Below are 22,893 nucleotides of genomic sequence, written 5' to 3'. Positions count from 1 at the left end.
CAGCTTGCTTTTTCCCTTTTTATAACAAAGACCGAGCTGATTGACGGGGAAGGGCGTGACCGGTAAATCCCATCTACTCGCGGATTTGCAGGTCATTCCTCAGCCAAGCTTTCTCAGCCAGCCACCTGCTCTGTGCCTGTCATGGTGCGAGGCGGCAGGAGGTGCAGAGACGAGCAGGTACACTCCTCACCCTGCAGGATCTCACAGTCTAGTAGTGGGGGGTGCAAGGAAGGTGGGTAACCACAATGCAAGGGAGAGAGGGACTGTAACCGCATAGTCCTCACCTGGTAAAGCCAGGCTTCTCGGCATCTGCGTCCTGGCTCTGCCCTCCCCACCAAGATTCCAGCCCCTTCTCTCCAGTCCTGCCCTCTGCTCCAGTCTGCTTAGGTTCCACTGCCTCCTTACATGCTTGTTCTTAATTCATTTGTCCATCCATTTATTCAACAAGTATTTGAGTGTGTGTATTATGTGCCAGCAAATAAAACAAGGTCCCTGTTCTCATGAAGCTTAAGGGCTAGTTGAAGAAACACATGATTCACGAAATAATGCGAAGAGTGTGAGGGATATCGTTCTATGAAAGTTGATAACTTAAAAAGGAAATGAGACAAGGATTTCCGTGGTGTGTGTGTTTATGTTATTTAGAAAAAAATAGGTTATTTTTTACAGAACTGGGAGCAAAACTATACATACATACTGCTCTTTCCCTCCCCTCCCCTCACCTCTGCTTCCTTCATTTAGTTCTCATGTCCTTAAATCCTCTTAATCTAGAACTCTCTCCCTGGTTTTTTTTTTTTCTTTTCTGTCTTTCCTATTAACAGTTTTGAAGAATCCAGTCCAGCTGTCCTACAGAATGTTCCAAACATGGAATTGTCTTTGTTCTTCCCATCACATCACAGTCAGGACTACACCATGTTTGTCCTGTTATTGGTGGTGCTAACTTTGATCTCTTGTTAAAGGTGGTATCTGTCTGTCACATTTCCCCTTTTAAGGCTCTCTCCCCAGTTCCCTGCTCCCCCTGTAATTAATAAGTAATCTGTGAGGTGATATTTTGAGAACTGTCTACATCTTGTTCCCCAAATAACTTTTCACCCAACGATTTTAGCAACCACTGAAGCTCTTTGCTGAAACAGTTATTACATTGGTGGGTGCAAAATGATATTTTTCTAATTCTGTCATTCCTTCTACCTTTAGTAGCTGGCATTTTTCTGTGAAGAAGAGCCCTTCCCACACTTCCTACCAAATTCTTATGGGCTCCTGGACTCTCTTTTTTAACCATTGGTTATGATTCATTGCTGACTTTTGCTTTTAATTAGGAATATTTTAAATCGAGTATGATTTACATAGAATGAAATGTACAGATATGAAGCATACAATCTGATTAGTTTTGGCAAATGCACATACCCACGTAACTTCCACCTAGTTTCCACCATATGAAGATGTCAAACATACACCTTACCACAGGAAGTTTCCTGTGGCACCTTCCAAGTCACCTCTCCCTGTCTCCCACCGCCAGCCCCGAACCAGCACCAATTTGATTTCTTCATTATTCTCTTTGATGTTCAAACTGCTCCAGATGCTGGCAATGGAAGTCCTACCTAGTTGGCTCTGTGTCTGACTTTATCCCCCTTAACCTTTGAGTACTTTCTTTGCTTTCTGGCACAAGAAGGTGTTTTGTTTTAATTCTTTGGAACAGCTGAAAATATCTCATGGTACAGACATTAGTTAAGTGATTCGTCCATTAGTGAGCTTTAGGTTGCTTCCTTTTTTATCCTGTTACAAAACTGCTGCCCCAACATATTGGAACACGTAATCTTGGAAACTTTTGTATTTTGTAGGCAGAGCTGTAGACTTGGAGTTTGTAAATGTGCACTTAAAGATCTGATTGATATTGTCAAATTCTTCCCTCTACTCTTAAAAAGCCATGTTAATTGAGTTTCAAAAAACAGTGCTGGCTTCCCTGCGGGTTTACCAACTCTGATTTTTAGCTGCCGGAGTGTATGTGGTGGTGCAGAGTGTGATTTTGGCCTTCTCCTCGAGCAAGGCAAACATCAAACACCCAGACCACAGGTCCTCCATGTTGGTGCCCAGCCCAGCTCTGATTTGTGTGGACATGAACTCTCTCCTCAAAGGAGAACTTAAACCCAAGGAGAAATTTTTGCCATTTTCTGTCATTTGGTGTCACATTCACCATTACCACCAACTTTTGGCAGAGGATATTTTTACTGTTTTTATTTTGTACTAACCAGACATGGGAGATCATTGAAGAAAAGGGGTGTATGTGAAGGGCATGATGGCATCACCCCCAGGGCTTCTGGTCCTCTTGAGCAATCTTCATGACATTTGGTTCAGAGTTACTGCTCTCTATTTCTATCCTTAAATAACTATCGGAACTGATTTTTATTTTGCAATGAACCTTGATGTTTTACATTTTGGGTAGCAGGTTTATCACAGCCGGTGTGTGTGTGATCACTCTCTGATGTCAGCCAGTAAATAAAGTTTTTTAATGTCTTTGTTTTATTTTAAATATGGAGCCTTAGGTTAAAGACCTTTGTGGATGACCTGTGGCTTTTTTCTTCTGTTTTCAGTTTGCAGAAGTTGTTTGAAAGCTGTTTTTGCTTTGCTAAAGTTACCTGTGTTGATTTTCTCTATAGGTATTTGAAGCTGTGATTTCATGGATCAATTATGAGAAAGAAACCCGTTTAGAGCACATGGCAGAGCTGATGGAACATGTCCGTCTCCCTCTCTTACCTAGGGATTACTTGGTGCAGGTGAGTGCTGGGGGGCGACCAAGCATGCCCCCATTCACCCCAACCTCTAGGAACATTCATGGGCAGCCCTGGCTGTATGGAGAGGCCGAGGCGCTTTTTGGGTCTTTTGTATGGTTTGAGGACACCAAGCCACTGGGTTAAGTGTGAGGCATGTTAGTGTAAGGTTTAAGAGCATAAGTTTGAGAATAAGACACTTAGGTTTCAGTCCTTGCTCTACTATTTGTTAGCTTTGACTTTTTATTTAACCTCCTCAAGCCTCACTTTCTCCTTTGATAGAACAGATTTTATAATAAGCCCAGCAGGGTTGTGAGGACCCAAGAAATCGTAAGTATGCAAATTAGGTGTTTAGCATGGAGCTGGCATAACAAATGTTCAGTAGATGTTAGCTCCTTTTAGAGGCGTCATTTCCATAATGTTTCTATATTCTCTCTTTGTCTTAGTTTTAGGAAACTTGGAGACCGATTCAGGAGTATAAAAACTAGCCTCTCACTGGTAGCCCCTCACATATTGCTTCTCCTTCCACTGAGAAGGAAAGAAAGCAATTATGGATGACTTTATAGTACTGTGTGTTTTCTTGTTTAATCCTTATGACAACCCAGGCAGGCAAAGGTTACAACCCCCTTTTTGCACATGTGGGCTTTGAGGCTTATGGAGGTTGGGATTTATCTGGTGTCACCAGCTGGTAGGCCAGGGTTAGGGTTCAAGTCCAAGTGTGTCTGGTTCTAAAGCAAACACCTTCCACTAGGTAGGCTCCCACCTTGAATACGTTCTGCTCTGTTTCTCCATTGGCATTAGATACTCTTACAAGCAGTCAGAGGATAAAAACTTGTATATGAACAAAACAAAACACTGAGGCAGTAGGCCAGCCCTCAGCAGCTGTCCCCGTGAAGCCTCTGAAGGAAGGGACGGTGGGAGGCGAGGATGGGAGAGGAGGTTCAGCAGCCCGGCAGCCTCATTCTGTCACTTCCCAGCCGTCTAACGCTGGGCAAATACTCAGCCTTTCGAAGTCTAGGTCTTCTCTTCTGGTGAAAACAGCACCTTCTCTTTAGGATTGCTTGGAGATAGAATGAGATACGCCATGCAAAGCCTGCAACCCGGTGTCGAGCGAACGCTAGCTGATAGTGCTCTGCCTTTACGACCACCGGTACCGTGGGTAGTAGCAGGAGAGAGCGTCCTCACAGGGTCTTGTAAAGTCCTCAGCTCGGGCACTGCTGACCGCAGGTTTAAGGGGTTAGTGAGACGTTCTCTGAGTCTCTGAACAGCAGCCGTCTGCTCAGGTCAGCGGGATACCCTCGCACGCCTCCGTAGCCCCTGCGTTTCACACTTCGGGTGGTACCACTGCCACCTGCTGGCGGCGCGTCCTTCCTGGGAAATAAAGCCCCTAAGCCGAGGAGTTGAAGTGGCCTGAGTTGCGGTGTCCGAGTCGGACCTCCCCTGTCCCGTGGGAAGCTGACCAAAGGTAGAGGTGGACAGCTGGCACCCAGCGCGGTCCTGCTCCCGCAGGGAGCTGGGGCGGCTTGTGGACCTGCGCCCGGGGAAAGCTAAAGGGGCCTTAGAGAGCCCTAGTCACAGCCTCCGTCAGCATCTACAACTGAGACTTCACAGAGATACTGGAAAATAGTTCCTGGGTTATCACGGCAAAGCAGGAGAAGAAAGGGGTGAGAGGCATTGGGCGTGAGAACTGTTGTGTGGGACCCTTTTTTTTTTTAAAGGAGCTGTTTTCGGATCACCTCCGGAAGAGGATGTTCCATTAACACTCATTTGACCTTGAAACTTCAAACCAGGGTGACCTGGCTGGGGATGACCGATGGCGATGGAGGAGGAGGAGGGACAGAAAGGGAAGCCCTGCGCAGACCTGCCCCAGCAGGCACTTCTGGGGGATGTGTTCTTTTCTTTCTTGTTTCAATAGCTGACAATGTTTAGGCTTTACTAAATATTTAAAAACATGGTAGTAAGTGCATATCTTAATTTTTTTTATTGTGATAAAATATATATAACGAATTTTATCATCTGAACCATTTTTAAGGGTACAGTTCAGTGGTATTAATTGCATTCATTATGCTGTGCAGCCATTACCATGTCTATTCTAAAACTTTTTCACCATCCCCAATTAAAACTGTACCACGGGGCACTGCCTCCCAGAGGCAAGGGTTGGGGGATGCTTTTCGTTCAAGCTGAACAAGATCTTTGGGAGAGGGAGCTGTTCATGCATTTCTCCTTCCTCCTAGACTTTTTTTTAGAGATCTTTTCCCACTCTTTTCATTTTTTTAACTGGCACTGGAAGTTTATGATTTGTTCCAGCCTAGCTTAGTCCCTCAGTTGGGGGAGAGGTGTTAAAAAAAAAAAAAACCCTCCAAGAAAATGGAGTGTTCCTAGGGATGATTACATCCGGGGAAGCAGGTGCCCAGGGGTGACAAAGGCCCTGCTGCACCAGTCCTTCTTCTCCTGCCAGCTCCAAAGCTGCCCGGCAGGTGGTGGCCCTGGGCACATTTTCATGCCTAGTCACAAGCAGGGACCCAGGAGAGGCTCAGTCAGGTCGTGCACGGCCAGCTTGAGGGGTGAGGTCATTGAGGTGGGGAGGCCCTTCGCATTCTCTGATTGGACTGGAGGGCCTCAGGGTCAGAGCCCTTATCTTGTTCATCATTTTCTTCCCAGGGTCCAGCACTGGGCTGCCCAACCAGGAGACATTCAATCAGTGTTAGCCATTGACTGGAAATGGCCTCTCCCAGTAGCTTCCAAATTCTCCAGCAAAGAAAACGTCAAGTGGCCTCCGAAGCCCACACCAGCCCTTACAGATACGCCACATAGCAGTCTGGCCTAGGCCAGACGACAGAGCTTGGAGAGAAAGAGCAGCAGCATGGCCTCACACGTGGCCTTGCTGATGAAACATTTAGGTTTACACCTGTGCATCTCCTGCTTAGGTCCGCAGCTCTGGAATGAAGGGAGAGGCAGCCACAATCGCAGCTTAGAATGTGGTCCAAGGTGAGGTCAGTAAGTAGGACTTTTGTGCAGGACACTCTTTCTGCTCTGCTATCACTGCTGTGTTACAGAGCACCTCACTGGCTAGTTTTTCTCTCAGGGAGGCTTTCACTGTAAGGAAATGGCTATGAATTCTTCTTTTTGGCTATCACCTTGTTTTATTCCAAGCCTCCAAAGGTTGGCCGATGGATCCTACCCTCGTCGTCTTTCTCTCCCTCTCTCTCAAATGTCTCACCATTTGCCCTAAACGTTAGGATGCATTCAAACCAGGAGGAAACGTGGAATGAAACTTCCAGGACGTCTAATTGTCTTTGCTTTGCATCATCTCATTTAGCCAGCTAACAAACACACGCAACCAGTGAGGTTGTATCCCTGCCTGTTGGACGTGAGGGCGCAATCAGTCACTGCACCGTGCTCTTGAGATGCGGGAGGCGGGCGCTAAGTTGTAACTCTGGAATTTTCCTTGGGATCTGCGACGTGTGGGAGTGAATGAGCGCGGGGATGCAGGAATGACTTGGCCTGGGAGACAGCTTGGGAGAGGTGGCCAAGCTCTGCTCCTGGGTCACTGTGGTTATTACCTGCAGACAGTGGAAGAGGAAGCTTTGATAAAGAACAACAACACCTGTAAGGACTTCCTCATCGAGGCCATGAAATACCATCTGCTTCCTCTGGATCAGAGGCTCTTGATTAAGAACCCAAGGACCAAGCCCAGGACTCCTGTCAGCCTGCCCAAGGTAAGCCCCAGCCCAGTCACTGCCAGCTCGGGATGTGCCCTTGGAAAGCGGCCTTCCACCCCTGCCTCCAGGTCTCCCCTCACCCGCAGCTGCCCTGCGTCTTGCTTGCATTTACAACCTGGTCGGTGGAGTCTGCTGGTTCCCCTTGAAACTGCTAGTACCTCTCTCTTCTGGACTCTTCCTTTCCTAAGAGTTTCAAGGTAACCTCCAGGGTCACCAGGGAGGTCTGAGAAAAACCCAGAGCTCTTTCCTCTCCTCCCGTTCTTGTTTCACACCATGGTTTGGGCTCTGTTTCTATTGGAAGCAGAGGAATGGCTGTGTGACTCTTAGTGATGGCTTAACTAGACAGTCAAGTCCTCTTTCTAGGCCAGTCTTTGAATCAGAACAGTCCGAGCCTGATTCTTCCCTCACTGCGGAGCCGTGAAAGTCAGTTAAGGCTGCCGGAGCAGAGGACAGGCTCTTCAAGAGTCTGACAGGTAGTAAAGCAGGGGAAGGAATGGGGAACTGAGACCTTGTAGGAGATAGCCTGGGGGAGGGAAGGGTAAGTGTAGGGGGGACCCGTGGTCAGGGGCCTGCGCTGGGATCCGACTGTGCCGCTCCCTGGAGCCCCTCCCCTTCTCTGGTCCTCCGGTCCCTCCCCCGCAGAATGAAAGACACTGCGCCAGGTAATCTCAGAAGCCCTTTCCGGCTTGACATTCCAGCAGTCTTTCTAGAATCCTAACGTGCTGATGTCTGGCGTAAGGTCCCAGCCAACCCAGAGGGGAGGTGGGAGGAGAGGAGTGAGTCACGCTGGCTCCTTGACTGCACCGTGGGTAGCGCCACGGAATTATTTAGGCCCTTGCTTTATCCTCCTGTTCCTGGCTGGCTGTCATACTCCTTGCTTGCTGCTTCCAAGAAGGGTTTCCGAGGACTGGAGAAGCATGTTGTCCAAGACCAGGTGTTTAGATCCTCTGAGGTTGCAGTTCCTTCTTTCCACTCTGCTCTGTGACCTTGGATCACGGAGAACTTAGTAGTTGCCATGTGAATGAAGGTTACAAATGTCCCAGGTAATCATACAAGCAGCTGACATTCACTGAGCGCTGCTTAGGTGAGAAGCAGTAAGCTGAAGATACCACATGTTTATCTTATTTGATCCTCTCAATAGCCCTATAAGGTAGAGGCTGGTACCCTAGTTCTGCAAAGAGGAGACTGAGGGTCAGAGAGATTGACTACCCAAGGTCAACACCACTGATGTGATAGAACCAGTGCTTGAATTGTCTTTCTCACCCACCAGACCTGTTCTCTAAGCCCATACCGTCCAGCACCTGGCTTCATCTTTGTAAACCTAAGAGAACCTGTCTGCCTCTGGTAGCCTAGTACACGTGAGAAGGGGCAGCCACCAGGCAAGGGCCTTGGTCTGGCCATTTGCCTGACTGCACATTGGTGCTTTTTGTTCTGTTGTGTTGAAATATCACATTGAAACTTCTTCATATTTTTCAAAATGAAAATAATTAGCTTTCTTTAGTTATAGAAATATGTGCTCACTGTGGATTATTGAAAAGGTATTGCAATTTTGAAATAAAGTAAAACTTAACTGAAATTTCTCCACCCAGGGGCAATCACTGCTGTCATTTTGGTAAATTTTCTTCCAGACATATCTCTGTGCACTTATTCACAAATAGATAAAAATTACACTTTTTAGATAAATGGAACCTTGCTACACAGATTGAAATTTTGTTCTCCTATTCAACCATATGCTACAGATTGCTTTCAATTGTTATCAGAATAAGCAAAATCAGCATTTAAATTCCAACAGTACCTGGTATTTAATTATATTTATGTACTACTATTTATTTAACTGTCCAGTATTGTGGGCCTTGCAATACTTTCCACTTTTTTTGTATTATAAACATTTGTGTCTCAAATATTCTTTAAAAGATGGCATCTTGTTTTAGTTTGTATTTCTTTAATTGTTAAGGTAGATTAATCTTGGTTTCATATGATTGTTGGCATTTGTATTTTGGGGGGGCAGGGAATTCTCTGTTCATGTCCTTTGGCCATTCTTTTGGGCTGTGTGTTTTTCAATAATGGTTTTTAAGGGTTCTTTTTGCCTTAAAGAGATTATACCTTTGTATGTATTTTAAATATTTTTCTTAGTTTGAGGTTTGCCTCTTAATTTGTACCATTTTTTGAACCCCCAGAAACAGTTTTTAAGTAGTCAGATTAACCTGTCTTTTGATTCATAGCTTGGGTTTTGTATCATGCTTAGAAATGTTTTCCCTACTTTCAGATTTAAAAAATAATTGAAATAAATGATCTCTAGAAAAAGAAGAAATCTTTAGAAAACGCTCCCATGTTTTCAAGTACTTTCATGATTTCTGTTTTCAATTAGAATCTTTGATGTACTTAGAACTTATTTTGTTGTAAGGAGGAGGCTAGGAATCCAGTTTTATTTGAAATAATTGCAAATGATGAGTCAGTTGCCCCAAAGTTATTGTACTGAATGATCTCTTTCCCCCATCGATGTGAATACCACCTTCACTATGATCTGAATTCCCACCAGGTTGGGTCTTGAAATATTGATTCTAAGCTGTACTGTTGTTTTTTGTGGAAGAGGCTTCGTATACCCTGAGTTTTCAGCTGGCATTGTTGTGTGTCTTGGTGGCTTTTCTCTTTGGAAACTGAGGTTCTCATACTATATGATACCAGGTCACTTACATCTTTTCCTGGAGAGTGTATTCTGGAGCTAAGGTGCAAAGCTGGCCCAGTTTCTTTGCGTGGAGACCATACCCAGTGACCTCACCTTTTCTAGACTCTATATCTAGCTTTTTACCTCATAAACCCACTAAAGTCAGTTTTAAAAATCAAAGCCAAGTGTGTGTCTGAGCCTGTCCTAAGCATGTTGCGCTCCCCTCCTCCCCTTTGGACAATGAGTGTGTCGTTGAGAAAAGTACACCCTGTGTTTCAGGTGGCGAAAGCTGTCCCCCGCCACCTCTACTCCGTAGGAACCATTTATTTTCAGAATGAAAATGTTTAGATTCCTGGGCGCACAGCCTTCTGCAGGCAACTAGAACCAAGAGTTCCTTTGAATCTGTTGAAGGAATTAAAAAAAAAAAGGAATTGCCACCCTTGGCCTCATTGTTCTCCTGACTTTAATCCTTGAGTGATTTAAGGTTCTACCGTCCAACCTACTTCTCAAACTCTACTGTCACCATTGTTTAGGCACTTAAACTAATGACAGGATCTCCACTGTTTGTTTGAGGAATGTGCTGAGGGATACTATCACTTGAGGATTATTGCATCTGTAATGATTCATAAATCATGACAATAATAGGTCAGCACTATTCATAGCCCTGTTTTACTGTTTCCTCAGAGAGGTTAAGTTGCCCAGTTACACAGCTAGTTAAGTACAGAGCTGGGGTTTACACCAAAGTCTGTTCCACCCTAATGCCTGTGCTTTTCCTCTTATACCAAACTGCCTCTCAAGGACAGGTTCAGGTTTCAGGGCAGATGAAAAGGACTCCTTTCTTTTCCTTCTTTATTTTTTTAATCATCAAAATCTCCTTTAATTAAAGCACTCTAACATCCCATCCATCTCCTTAAGAGATGCATTTCCAGTATATTTACTACTTTAAAAAAAATCAAGACTTTATATTTTTAGAGCAGTTTTAGGTTCACAGCAAAATTAGGGGAAGGTATAGAGATTTCCCATATACCTTCTGCCCCTCCACATGCATACTTCCCCCATTATCAAAACCCCAGGTTGTTTTCTTTTAAATTTCATATTTATTGAGGTATAATAATTTTGCAGTAAAATTAGTTCTTTTTAATGATGCAATTTGATGAATTTTGACAAATGCATATAGTCATGTAACCACTATATTAGTCAAAATATAGAATATTTTAATCACTCCAAAAAGTTCCCTTGTGCTGCTTTGTAGTCAGATCCCTTCTTCCACACCCAGCTCCTGGCTACTACTGATCTGATTGTTGTCCTTGTAGTTTTTGCCTTTTCTAGAATGTCATAGAAATGGAATCATGCAGTATATAGCCTTCTGAGCTTGCCTTCTCTCTCTTAGCAAAATGCATTTGAGATTCATCCATGTTGGTGCACCTATCAGGAGTTCATTCCTTTTTACTGCTAAGTAACATTCCATTGTATGGATGCTCTTTCTTTGTAATTTGTTTATCCATTCTCTGGTTGATGGACATTTGGGTGTCCAGTGTTGGCTATTACAAATAAAGCTTACAGTTCTTTGTGTGGACACATGTAATTTCTCTTGGGTAAATACCTAGGAGTAAGACTTCTGGGTTGCATGGTAAGTGTATGTTTAACTTTATAAGAAATTGCCAGACTGCTTTTCCAAGATGGCTGTACGATTCGGCATTCCCATCAGCAATGTATGAGAGTTCCAGTTACTCTACAGTCTCACCACTTTATCATATGTTTAAAAAATTTGGCCATTCTAGTAGGTATATGTAGTGGTATCTCAATTTGTTCTTAATTTGTATTTCTCTAGTGACTAAAGATGTTGAATATCTTTTCATGTGCTTATTTGCCATCTGTATATCTTTGGTGAAGTCACTGTTCAAATGTTTTCCCCATTTAAATAATTCAGTTATTTTCTTACTGAATTGTAAGTTCTTTATATTGTGGATTCAAAGTCTTTTATCAGATATATATTTCACAAATATTTTCTCCTAACCTGTGCCTTGTCTTCATTTTCTTAGCAATATCTTTGAGAGGGCAGAAGTTTTTAATTTTAACAATTTTTTGTGTTATGATTTACATATTTTTTGTTCCCTCTAAAAAATCTTTGCCTAATCTAAGACCACAGAGATTTTTTCCTATGCTTTCTTCTAGAATTTTAAAGTAATAGATTTTACATTTAGGACTGTGATCCATGTTGATATTCTTTTTTAATATGGTGTGTGAGATAAAGGTTAAGGTTCAGTTATTTTGTATTTGAATGTCTAGTTTTGCTATGGCATTTGATGGAGTCTCATTTTTCCATTGAATTACTTGGGCACCATTGTTGTAAATGATGGACTGTATATGTATTGGTCTGTTTCCAGACTCTATTTTGTTTCTCTTATCTATTTGTCGATCTTTACACCAAAATGATATTGTCTTGATTACTAGCTTTATAATAAGTCTTGAAATCAGGTAGTGTGAATTTTGTTCTTCAAAGTCATTTTCTGTTATTTTAGGTCCTTTGGATGTCCATTTATCTTTTAGACCCAGCTAGCCCATTTCTACAAAAAAGCCTATGGGGATTTTGATAGGGATTACATTGAATTTTTAGATCGATTGTGGGGAATTGGCGTATTAACAGTACAGTAGTCTCCCCTTATCCACGGGGGGATATGTTCCAAGACCCCCAGTAGATGCCTGAAATTGTAGATAGCCCTGAACTCTATATATACTATGTTTTTTTCTATATATGCATACCTATGATAAAGCTCAATTTATAAATTAGGTACAATAAGAAAGTAACAACAATAACTAATAATAAAATAGAACAATTGCAACAATGTCCTGTATAAAAGTTAGTTGAATGTGGTCTTTCTCTCTCTCAAAACATCTTATTATACTGTATCACCCTTCTTGTGATGATTTGAGATGACAGAATGCCTCTGTGATGAGATGATGTGGGGTAAATGACATAGGCATAGGAATGGAGCATTAGGCTACTGCTGACCTTCTGATGACAGGTCTGAAGGAGGATCATCTGCCTCCAGACCGTGGTTGACTGAGGGTAAATGAAACCAAGGAAAGTGAAACCACGGAAAGGGTAATTACTGTACTAAATTTTCTGATCCATGGAACATGGTATATATCTCCATATATTTAGGTCTCCTTTAATTTCTCTTAGCAACATTTTAGCTTTCAGTGTATGGGTCTTACATGTCTTTTATTAGATTGATACTTAGGGATTTCATAGTTTTTGATGCTACCGTAAATGTTTTTTTCTTTAAATGCTAATTTCTAATAGTTTGTTGCTAATGTGTAGAAGTGCAATTGATAAGAAAAGTTATTTAACTGAAGATGGAGATGTCATGTTGGTGATCACTTTGTGGGTTTCTGAAAAACAGGGACGGTAGTTCCAGGAGATGACTGAGTGTGCTAGGTTGACACTTCTGGGAGGTGTTTAGGGGTCTCTTCTAGAATATCTCCTCCACTAAACTTGAGGTTCCATGATGGCAAGCCTCATTTGTCTGTGTCCTTGGCCCACAGCCTGGAGTCCGGCACAGGGTGAGCAGTAGTAAACGTTTTCATGAATGGAAGAGAGAGATGTTTAAAGAAGAAATAATCTCATGGAGATTAGTACGAACCATTTCTGTTACCCCTAATTGTTTTCCAGTGCTTGTCAATATTCATACATGTGTTTTTGCATGGATGTAGTGGGGATTGTGTCCTACTTCATATCTTCCCTTGATCACTAATGTACTCTGACCCTAGAACATTTGGTTCAGCCCACAAGGCCAGTATTGAACGAATCTAGTTGTCATCCCTGGGAGGATTAAACAGATTGTGAAACACTTAGACTAAAAAAATAAATAAATAAAACACCAGCAATAAACTATAAACGATCATGCGTGCATTAACTCACTGATTTATCAATAAACTCATCCAACGCATTTCCACGGAGATGTCACTAACTGCCAGGCACCGGGCCAGGCGCTGCATCCACAACGACTCACATGAGCTGGTACTGTCCCCAAGGTGCTCCAGACCAGGGGGAAGGGAGACAGATATAAAAAGGACAATTACAATGGACAGTGTCAGTGACACAATGGAGGTAGGGACAAGATGCTCATGGGAGCTCAGAGAGGGGCAAGGGGTTGGGGAGAGCTTTCTGCAGGAGCTGAGGCCTAAGCTGTCTCCAGGGTCAAATGCAAGTCTGTGAGAGTGAACATCCGGGAACTGGTTTAGATGACTGCAGGGGAGCTGGCTCAACTTCTGATGGTCACTTAGAGTAATTTTTGCTCTGTGTTTTGTTGCTTCCCTGGGTCATTGTCCTTATCACCAAAGACATGGATGGTGATATAAGCAGGATTGTTTAAATACAGCCTCCATGTGTCTTAGGCGAAGCACTTTATGTACATTATCTTATTTCATCTTTATAACAACTCTGAAGTTTCAGTATTGGAGAAAATTGAGATTTGGTGAGTTTGAATGGCTTGCCCAGGGTTTCACAGCTCAGTAGCTACATGAGGGCTCGGATCCGGGTCTGACCAACTCAAAGCCTATGCTTTTGACCACTACACAGTACAGACTCTACAATGATGATAAAAGCAGGTCTCAGTTGCTGAGCACTTAGCATGTGCCAGGCGCTGGGCTAAGTGATTTACATTTATTATCCTACAGGATTTTCATAACTGTAAATATCCCCATTTTATGCATGAGGAAACTGGGTCTTGTGTTATATCACCTATTCATTAGGTATTAGTGTTCTGTTTCTGCATTTCAAATTACCCTGACCTTGGTGTCTTAACACAACACATGTTTATTATCTTGCCATTTCAGCGGGGAAGGATCCCAGAGCGGCCTAGCTGGGTCCTCCTAGCCCAGGCCTCCCGTGGAGTGGCAGCCGAGCTGTTGGTTGGGGCTGTAATCATCTCAAGGCTTGTTTGGGAAGGATCTGATTCTAAGTTCACTCTCGTAGTTTCTTACAGGCCTCAGTTCCTCACCCTGCTGGCCTCTCCATAAGCTGCCTGAGCATTGTCATGATGCGGCAGTGAGTGATTCTACAGCAAGACAATGAGAGAGCAGGCCTAAGACAGAAGCTGCAGTCTTCTCATAGCCTCCTTTCCTAGCGGTGTCCCATCACTTCTGCTGTGTTTTATTTGGTAGGTGCAGGTCAGTAAGTCCAGCTCACACTCAAGGGGAGGGAAATTAAGTCCCATCTCTCAAGTGGAGGAGTATCAAAGAATTTGTTATGTATCTTTAAAGCACAGCTAATAAATAGCCATGCTGAGATTTAAGCCCAGGATGACTGACTCCAGACCCTGTGCTTTTAAATGATTCTATTATACTACCTCCAAATTTCACAAAAGAATTTTAGCGGGGTACTACGTGGAAAGAAACTCGATTTCTGCCCTTTGGGACTTTTAATTTTAAGAAGTCCCTTTGTGAAAGTAAGATGGAAATATGTTAGTGGCCAAATAAGTGGAGAAGAAGAAGCCAAATTAGGAGATCACTGGGTTGATTGGAGGAGCAGCCACAGGAATTCCAAGGGCAGCAGTTTGGGCTCGCAGTTCAGTGCTAGGAATTCCGTCCAGATAGGCTTTCTGACAGAGCCAACTTTGAGAAACACACTGGTGGAGATTTGGACTGTTCTTAGCAATTGGTTGCCGGCCAAGCCCCCTCCCTGAAGGAAATAGGACTCTGCCTTGAGATAGCTGCAGAGGCTAATGAGGGTGCTTGTTTCCTGAGCCATGCATGCACAGATCATACTGACATGTTCCAGCTGGAGCAGCTAATAGCATCATCTGGGCTCCCACACAGTCACCGCCCAGCACTTTCCCTGGGGCTGGGTTGCCATGGACAACCAGAGGCTGTCTCCCAGCCACTGGAAGCACTCCTACGTTACCCTGTCCACAGATGGCAGCAGCAAAATGAGGCTCCAGGAAGATGCAAATGAACCTTTTGGAGATGTACTGAGCCTGGCGCTTCTCACTGCCATTTCAGTTCAGTTGACAACTCTATTCAGTTCTTAAAAATGACACCAAAAAGCCATTTGGGCTGGACGTGGGAGGCTTCCTTCTGAGTCGGGCTGCCCTGCTTTTAGCAGATGAAGCTGGAAATAAGGCTGCTGGCGAGGTGGGTAGGATGACTTCCCACCAGGGCCAGGTCCCTGGCTGGGCACCACTCTTCTTCCATCTTGGGCCTTTAAATGGTCCCAGGTCACACCTGGGAAACACCCTGAGTCCTGAAAAAGCCCCATCATCACCCTGGAATTAGTGGTGCTCACTCTCCCATTCAAAGATCATAACTGTCCTTTTCTACATTACTGGGAGTCTGTTTTTTTGGCAACTGCTTTGAGCAATAGTAATGATGCTGGTGTCAATTGCATAACAGAAACTAACATTTAGTGTGTGCTATTTACCAAGCACTGTGCTAAGTGTTTTGTATCATTTAAGCCTCCTGACCCCCATAGGAGAAAAGTCCTATTATCCTGATATTACAGGTGATGAAAGTGAGGCTTAGCAAGGTTGAGCGCCTTGCCTGTGGTCACACAGCTATATAGTGACTGGGATGATATTTGAGTTCAGGTGTGTTGGACTCCGAAGTCCACCTTCTCTCCCCTTCTCGCTTCCCTGGGTCCTGCTTTTGCATTGCTGGCTCTCCAGCCACCGCTGTCTCTGCACCTTGGCTGTCAGTCTTTGCCTAGAGCACCTGTTGCTCAGAAACCTGCTGGGACAAGTCTTCTGCTTCAACCTCAACATGCTTCTTCGGATGAAGTTTTGGTGTTAGCCCTGCGGCCCCACGCACCAGGGTAAGAGAGACTCGCACTTCCTGCCCTGGCCCGAGGGACCGACTGGCTGGGCCTGCCTTCTGCCCAGCTCACCGGTCATGGAAGAGGTTTGGATACACAGTCTACTTTTGCATGATGGAAAAAACGTGCAGAGCCCAGGACATTCTCTCACCCTAGCGGAGAGTCTAATGACTTACGGGTCAGGGTTAGGGTCTTGGTCCACAAGTGGGCCAGAAAGCCCTGCTCTGTTCACCTGCTGCTCCCAGACACAGAGTCGTTACCATATCATGAGGAGGGACCCGACATGCCTTCACTCCCGCAGTCACCTTGGTAGGCAGAACCATCCATGTGGAAGAGAGAAATTATATATATATTTAAAAATCATCTTGTTATGCTCAGAGTGAAATTTCCTTCCTGAGGAATCAGGTAGTCTTTCTATGCTCTCACTAATTTCCCTAAAGTAAATGGCCATTTGATGTTCCGAAATGAGTGAGATTTGTCCGTAGTCAAGTCTGGCTCACCTGTATTTTGTCAACCAGAATTCTCCATCCAGCAAAACTTCTGCAGCCTTCAGTGCTGACAACCAGGACTTGGGGTCAGGACCCTGAGCTGCCCTGCAGCACTCCCAAGTGCACTGCAGGCCTTGAGTGTGATTATATTGTGTTTGCTCTAGCATAATTGTTAGTTGGACCACTTCTTGGGTTTGATTCTCATATGATCACTAGTAGTCTTTACTCAGGGTTACCTTGAAGGACAAATGTTAAAAATAGTGATCATTAAATAAGTTGATTTGATTCAGTAATTTCTAGTATAGGTATTATAAATCCTTAGCAAATTGGGATTTAGGGGTTTGGGGGAAAGAGAGAAATATGCCTATTGAACAAATCGGGCCTCTGGATTTCTGGAAATGTAAAATGAGGGCTTGTAGCACAGAATGGTTCAAGTCTCTTCTTACCTTGACATCCTGTGATCTTCCTGAGTAGCTAGAGGTTTACAATTCTGGAGATGTAATACATGTAGGCTTTGGAAAGTACTCATTTTTGTCTAATTGGTTGCTAAGATCAGTATCTATGGAAACAACCATCCATTAGTATTCAAGATAGAAAGCTTATTCTTCTCACTCTGCATGATTACACAACGATGAGTGTAGTGTTCCTTGTATCATGGCCATAGAAATTGAATTTCTTATGCTTGTGAGAGAAGCAGAAAGTATACCTATTCCTCCCTCTGCTTTGGGCTGCCTCCACATTTTCAGAAACCAGTGGTTCTACCCAACAAAACCACCTAACTGCTCTTCCCAGATTATTGTATAAATTTTGAATATTGAAAGTCACCTCTCACCAGTGGTTTTGTGGCTCAAAGGCAAGATTATTTTGAAAACCTTGTCCTGTTATTATTTTTTATCTGTCTACTCAGGTTTTACTTTAATATTAAAATTCTTTCATTTCTATAATATTGTTTCTGTGTTACTATGAAGATTCTCAGAGATGAGTGCTGATTTTTCCCTAATGTGAATGTACCTCCCTACCTCGGCAGAGATGGTTTCAGGGGCATGGTGAGGTTCTCTGAAAAAGGGGCTTTGCCTTTTTTTTATTTACCGAAGTCCAATAGCTTGTGCAAAGAATAATCAGCCTTTCTTTTGGTGGTTGAGTCAAGACATGGGAAAAGCTCCCTTTTTGTTTTATTACTTTCTTCAAATTCTGTCCTCAGAATTGTAATGTGTCCAACATGTCTTCCTTAACCCAAGAAAGTGACATTCTGGTGCATTTTTCCCCCCATTTAACTGTGTATTATTTTTTTTATCTAATTCCTTGTTCTATTTACTATTCATTCATTCTTTATTCCAAATAAATATTTGAATCCTCGCTTTTGCCTAGGGAACGGTGAGGTCTGGGGTTATCTTGGTGACTGAGGCAGACACATTTTCTACCCTGGCAGAGCTCACCATCTAGGAAGAGAGACAAGTTGCTAGACAGTTACACATAATGCGGGGGCAGTTTTAATGGGAGACACAATGCATGTGTGATTTCAGATAAGGAACATGTAACTCACATTAGGAGGTCAGAGAGGTCTTCTTGGAGGAAGCAACATATAAACTGAGACCTGAAAGATACTCAGGTGTTAAAGCAGAGGGATCAGAAAGGGGAAAGAATGTTTTAAGGAGCAGGAACGGTATGTGTGAGAGTGTTGGGTACCTGTGCTCATGCAGAAAAAAACCTACAAACTAGTTTTATTCTTACTCAGTTCCCCAAACCAGATTTCAAGGAAAATCCTTGCAAGATTTTGCTTTCATTTTATCTTTACCAATTCAAAGCCAGAGGGCCAGTTCTAGGCATGTTCATGACTGCAGGGCAAGTCTCTGGGCTCTGGAGGAGTAAGCTGGGCATTGTCTGAAGTTTGCCAAGAGGCTGTGTTCATTAACGTCCCCCTTGAACTGTTCATGGATGCCTCTCTAAGCAAAGAGTTACGAATGGGAAGTAGTGTGGAGTCCAGCCTTTCTCTGGAAAGGACTGCTCTTGAAACAAAGCAGTGGACCTTTTGAGCCGAGGCATGAAGGAGAGTCAAATGCGGGATGTCTATTTCCAGAAGGCGCAGCAGCTCTAAGCCTGGACTGCGGATCCTGTGTTCCTTTGAGATGTTCCAGAGGTCAGAACTGAATTCTGAGTGTTTGAGCATTGGTGACCCATATTTGGCTACAGGCAGCTGTGGACTGATGACCAGTGACCACCCACGTGGGCAGTGGGTGAGCCTGTATCTGGAATTATCTGGGGCATAAATGATTGATCTTGAGCAATGGTTGTAGATATTGTTCACCTGAGGTTTGCTCTCCTGGGAGTGCATGCCACAGATTTTGATCACCACTCCTTTCCCCTCAAAATGTTTTGTGGGGAAGTAAAGAGCACTATGATAATTCATAAAAGCAAAAAATTTTTATCGAACACCATCAGTCAATCCCTATGGTCATGGGTTAAAAGTGGCTAATTTTCAAAGTATGAATCCTGGAAAAGCAACATCAGCATCAACTGGAAACTTGTTAGAAATGCAGTTTCTCGTTCCCCTGTAAACTTATTGAATCAAACTCTGGGTGTGTGTGGGGGTTTGAGGGGTTGCAGGGGGCAGGTAGGGCCAAACAATTCATGTTTTAACAAGCTCTCAAGGTGAATTTGATGTACACTGAAGTTTGAGAACCACTGGGGTGACTAAAACAGGCCTCCAGGTCTGTTGATTTACATTAATCGTCTGCCTATGACTTCCACCCCTTTCTCTCCACTTAAGAAAACAGATTGGAATGCCAGTGAGTGAAAGTGATACCATTATGAGCACAGCCATCAATTTGCACAAGTTTTTTAAAATATGTAAACTATTGTTAACTTTGTTACTTTAATTTTTATTAACATATGACAAAAGTCACAACAGTATGTATATAATAGTTAAGGACCGCAGTTGTTATCACAGAGCAGTGGCTTTTGTTTACTTATTTGTTTTTGACTACATCTTACACTGAGAAATAATGTTTAAATTGCTATCCACGAAACACACACATGTATGTATAACCTGAACAAATACTTCATGAAATAATACCCTTACTCTATTTTCTGTGCTGTTGTATTAGAAGTATGCTGGTCACAATCCATTATGTCGATCTTATGACCCACTAGTGAAATGGGACCTGCAGTTTGAAAAACATGTAGTGAGCTGTCTTTGCATGGAACTCTGGGTCTAGAGGGAGACGGGTGGGGCTGGCCTCCCCTCTGTGTTGGGTAGACTAGGCTCTGGGTGTTTGTTCTGCCACTCTTAGCTGTGTGACCTTGGGTTATTTACATGTGTTCTCTGAGCTTTACTTCCCTCATCTGTCCATATGGATGTCTATGTCACAGAGTTACGGTGACAAGCAAATGACAGCACACTTCACACAGTGGCTAGCAGTGATAGCTACTACCTGACTTTGGAAATAGTACTGTTAGAACTGTGTTTCAGAACATCATCAGTTAAATACATTCTTGTGGTAACCACCACAAAGCAATGGTTCACAAATTTTTTCCCATTCTGTAATGAATAAGTGCCCCCTGCAGTCTGTACAGTCAGAAATATTTAAAAAGTAATTTTACCTTAAAAATGGACCCACATTTTGCCCTCTATTCTAAAATATATTGAAGTTTTGATATGTATTTTGGGATATTTTGTTTTGATATAAAATTTGGTCCCTTCACCCTAAATCCTTGAGGTCACTGAGAATGCATATGTCCTGAATGGTTGTTCTTACGTAGCCCTGAGCAGGGGCTTTTGGGAAGTGTAGTGATTGTGGGAAGATGCTCATTAGACATTTCTTGATAGTAACACCTATTGGTGATTAGGGGCAGCATCTTCATGTATGTAGCTCTGTAAACTGGTCTCTCAGATCACCCGTGGACCAGGGAAGTTAGCATGTGCAAGTACCAAGGACTGGGTCACTGAACCTGGATGTCGTGGAGACCCAGCTGACGTCCCCTTGTGTTTCTGGAGGTCATGATCGTGGTCGGCGGCCAGGCGCCCAAGGCAATCCGCAGCGTGGAGCGCTATGACTTCGAGGAGGACCGCTGGGACCAGATCGCCGAGCTTCCCTCCAGGAGGTGCAGGGCAGGTGAGCAGCCCATCCCTCCCTCGGCAGCCTGCCCGTTCCCCGCTCGTCTCCGTGTGACGTTGGCCACCGTGCCCTGCTCCTCATTCCCGCGGACGTCTGCATTAGGCTCTCTTCCTCTCCCTGCTCCTCCTGCCCGATTTCTGGCTGCCCCTTCTGGGGTCAGTTCTTATGTCTTTATGGACGTGAAACCAATCCAAGTATTTGCTTGAGTCGAACATTAGACGAGCAAATATGAAACAAAATAGAATACATTCCGTGATGGCTCCCAAGTATCTAACCTTGGAGATCACCTTCTGTGGCGAGTCATTCATGTGCCTGCCTGGCTCCCACGCTGCCACTCACCCTCATGAGCCAGCCATCAGCCTCCTGAGATGACCTTGATGCCTGGTTTCCTGTGCCTCAGGTGTGGTGTTCATGGCCGGCCACGTGTATGCTGTGGGCGGGTTCAATGGCTCACTGCGTGTGCGGACGGTGGACGTGTACGATGGTGTGAAGGACCAGTGGACGTCCATCGCCAGCATGCAGGAGCGCCGGAGCACGCTGGGTGCGGCTGTACTCAATGACCTGCTCTACGCCGTCGGGGGCTTTGATGGCAGTACTGGTAGGTCTAGGACGCGGTCTCCACTCCTCCCAGCCTGGGACATACCCTCCGTGCAACCCTGGTTTGCTCAGCGGGCCTCAGGCCAACTTGTCCATCTGTAGGGACTGCCCCAAGAGCATACCCATCCTTCCTGCCTTCCTGGCGTGGGAGCCAGAGCCAGGCTTCCTGCACACAGAGTACATGACTGTCCGCGTGATGCCATTTCTAGAGCTCTTGGAAGGACCTTACTCTCAGACCAGGCCATTTCCTCCTTTCCAGTGTTTCAGGAGCCCATTTACTCAGAAGACAGGACTTAGAGAGCATGCTCGGCTGGGGGGTGTCTCAGGTGTAGTCTGAACCCTCCACCAGACAGACGAGGGAACCGAGGCCCAACCATGGGGAGAAACCTGGTTCAGGCCATGTGGTTTTTGTCCCTCGCCCTTTGTACTGCCCCGCTGAAGCTCTGCAAGGGTGTGCCTCTGCAGGAGCACCCCCTTGCTCCTGGCTTCTTTCTGGCTTCAAAGTTTGTGTCAGAAACTACTAGTGAACATGGACTTGGAGAGATTATCTCATCTCCCCTTATATCTCCAGGTGGATGTCTCTGAAGATAAATTCTGTTAAACTAAAATGATATCCTTTGGTCCCCAGGGATGTGAGAAACAACATTTTTTACTTTTCTGAATTTTCATTTGTGTCTTCACCAATTAGTAACTTTTCCCAGCCTCCTCTTTGCCTCACTTACATAATTCTGGGGTCTATAGCCCCTCTGAGGCTGCCTCTAGTGAGTGGGACCTGAGAATAAAGAGAACAAAAGGGCACTGGACATTGTTTCTTTTGCTTTTGCCTGTAAGTAGAAAACCTCATAAACTGTGGCTTCAACAAATGGAAGATACTGTTTTACCAATGAAGCAATAAGTCCAGAATTGGTAGTTGCTGACTTGGTCTGGTTGCTCGAGGATATTGGGGTTCTTTAAAAGTCTGCTGGCCTTATCCTCCTGATCACAAGATAGCTGCTACAGCTCCAGCCAGCACATTTGTGTTCCAGGTAGCAACAGGCAGAGGGATGGTACCAGTATCAGGAAAAAAAAGTCTATTTCAGAAATGCCCATCAGACATCTGCTTAGATCTCATTGGCTTGGTCACTGCTGTGGAGTCTGGGAAAGCAAGTTTTCAGCTTTCCATTTTTCCAGGTAAAGGAAGACAAGGGAAAAGGGGGTTGGAGTAGGTGTGCAATGGGGCACCTTCAGGTTTTTATTCTGTTTTGTAGTTTCTCAGGGCAGTTCAGTTAGATCCATGTGTCACAGTGCACCCTAAGTCAGGTCTCAGTGGCCCCTCAGGCAGACACACTGCAGCCGTGTTTCCTGGCCGGGCAGAGGCGGTGCTGAGCCTTACACCCAGGATCCTAGCCCTCAGGTCAGGCCTCTTCCCCGACCCTCACTGTTACTTGGCACAGCAGGGTGAGGCCTGGTGCCGCAGCAATCTCACGAGTCTCTTGTCTCCTAGGCCTAGCATCAGTGGAAGCCTACAGCTATAAGACCAACGAGTGGTTCTTTGTGGCCCCAATGAACACGCGGCGGAGCAGTGTGGGTGTGGGCGTCGTGGAAGGTAAGGAGCAGCTTCGGGCGGCAGCCCGCCCCTGCTGCAGCCTGGGCCTGGGGCCCTGGCTCCGTTCCTCCTGTCACCGCTCCGAGTCAGACACCAGCATCCTGGCTGGATGGATGAGGAAAGCTGGGACGCAGAGAGGTCAAGG

General features: G+C 44.5%; 1 protein-coding gene across 9 annotated transcripts in view; it reads left to right on the top strand.

Moving 5' to 3' along the window:
• Positions 1-22,893, top strand: part of KLHL3 (kelch like family member 3) — a 133,825-nt gene that overhangs the window by 93,414 nt on the left and 17,518 nt on the right. For all 9 annotated transcript variants that reach the window (XM_036897666.2, XM_057490904.1, XM_057490903.1 and 6 more), the window contains 5 exons: positions 2,652-2,768; positions 6,332-6,481; positions 20,446-20,563; positions 20,967-21,164; positions 22,647-22,748. In XM_036897666.2, coding sequence (XP_036753561.1) covers positions 2,652-2,768; positions 6,332-6,481; positions 20,446-20,563; positions 20,967-21,164; positions 22,647-22,748 — 685 coding nt within the window. The remainder of the gene's footprint in view (positions 1-2,651; positions 2,769-6,331; positions 6,482-20,445; positions 20,564-20,966; positions 21,165-22,646; positions 22,749-22,893) is intronic.

Source organism: Manis pentadactyla, chromosome 13 (assembly GCF_030020395.1).
Source record: "Manis pentadactyla isolate mManPen7 chromosome 13, mManPen7.hap1, whole genome shotgun sequence".
Classification (NCBI taxonomy): Eukaryota; Metazoa; Chordata; class Mammalia; order Pholidota; family Manidae; genus Manis; species Manis pentadactyla.
Note: the sequence above shows the minus strand (reverse complement) of the source record. Positions and strands in the feature narration are given on the sequence as shown.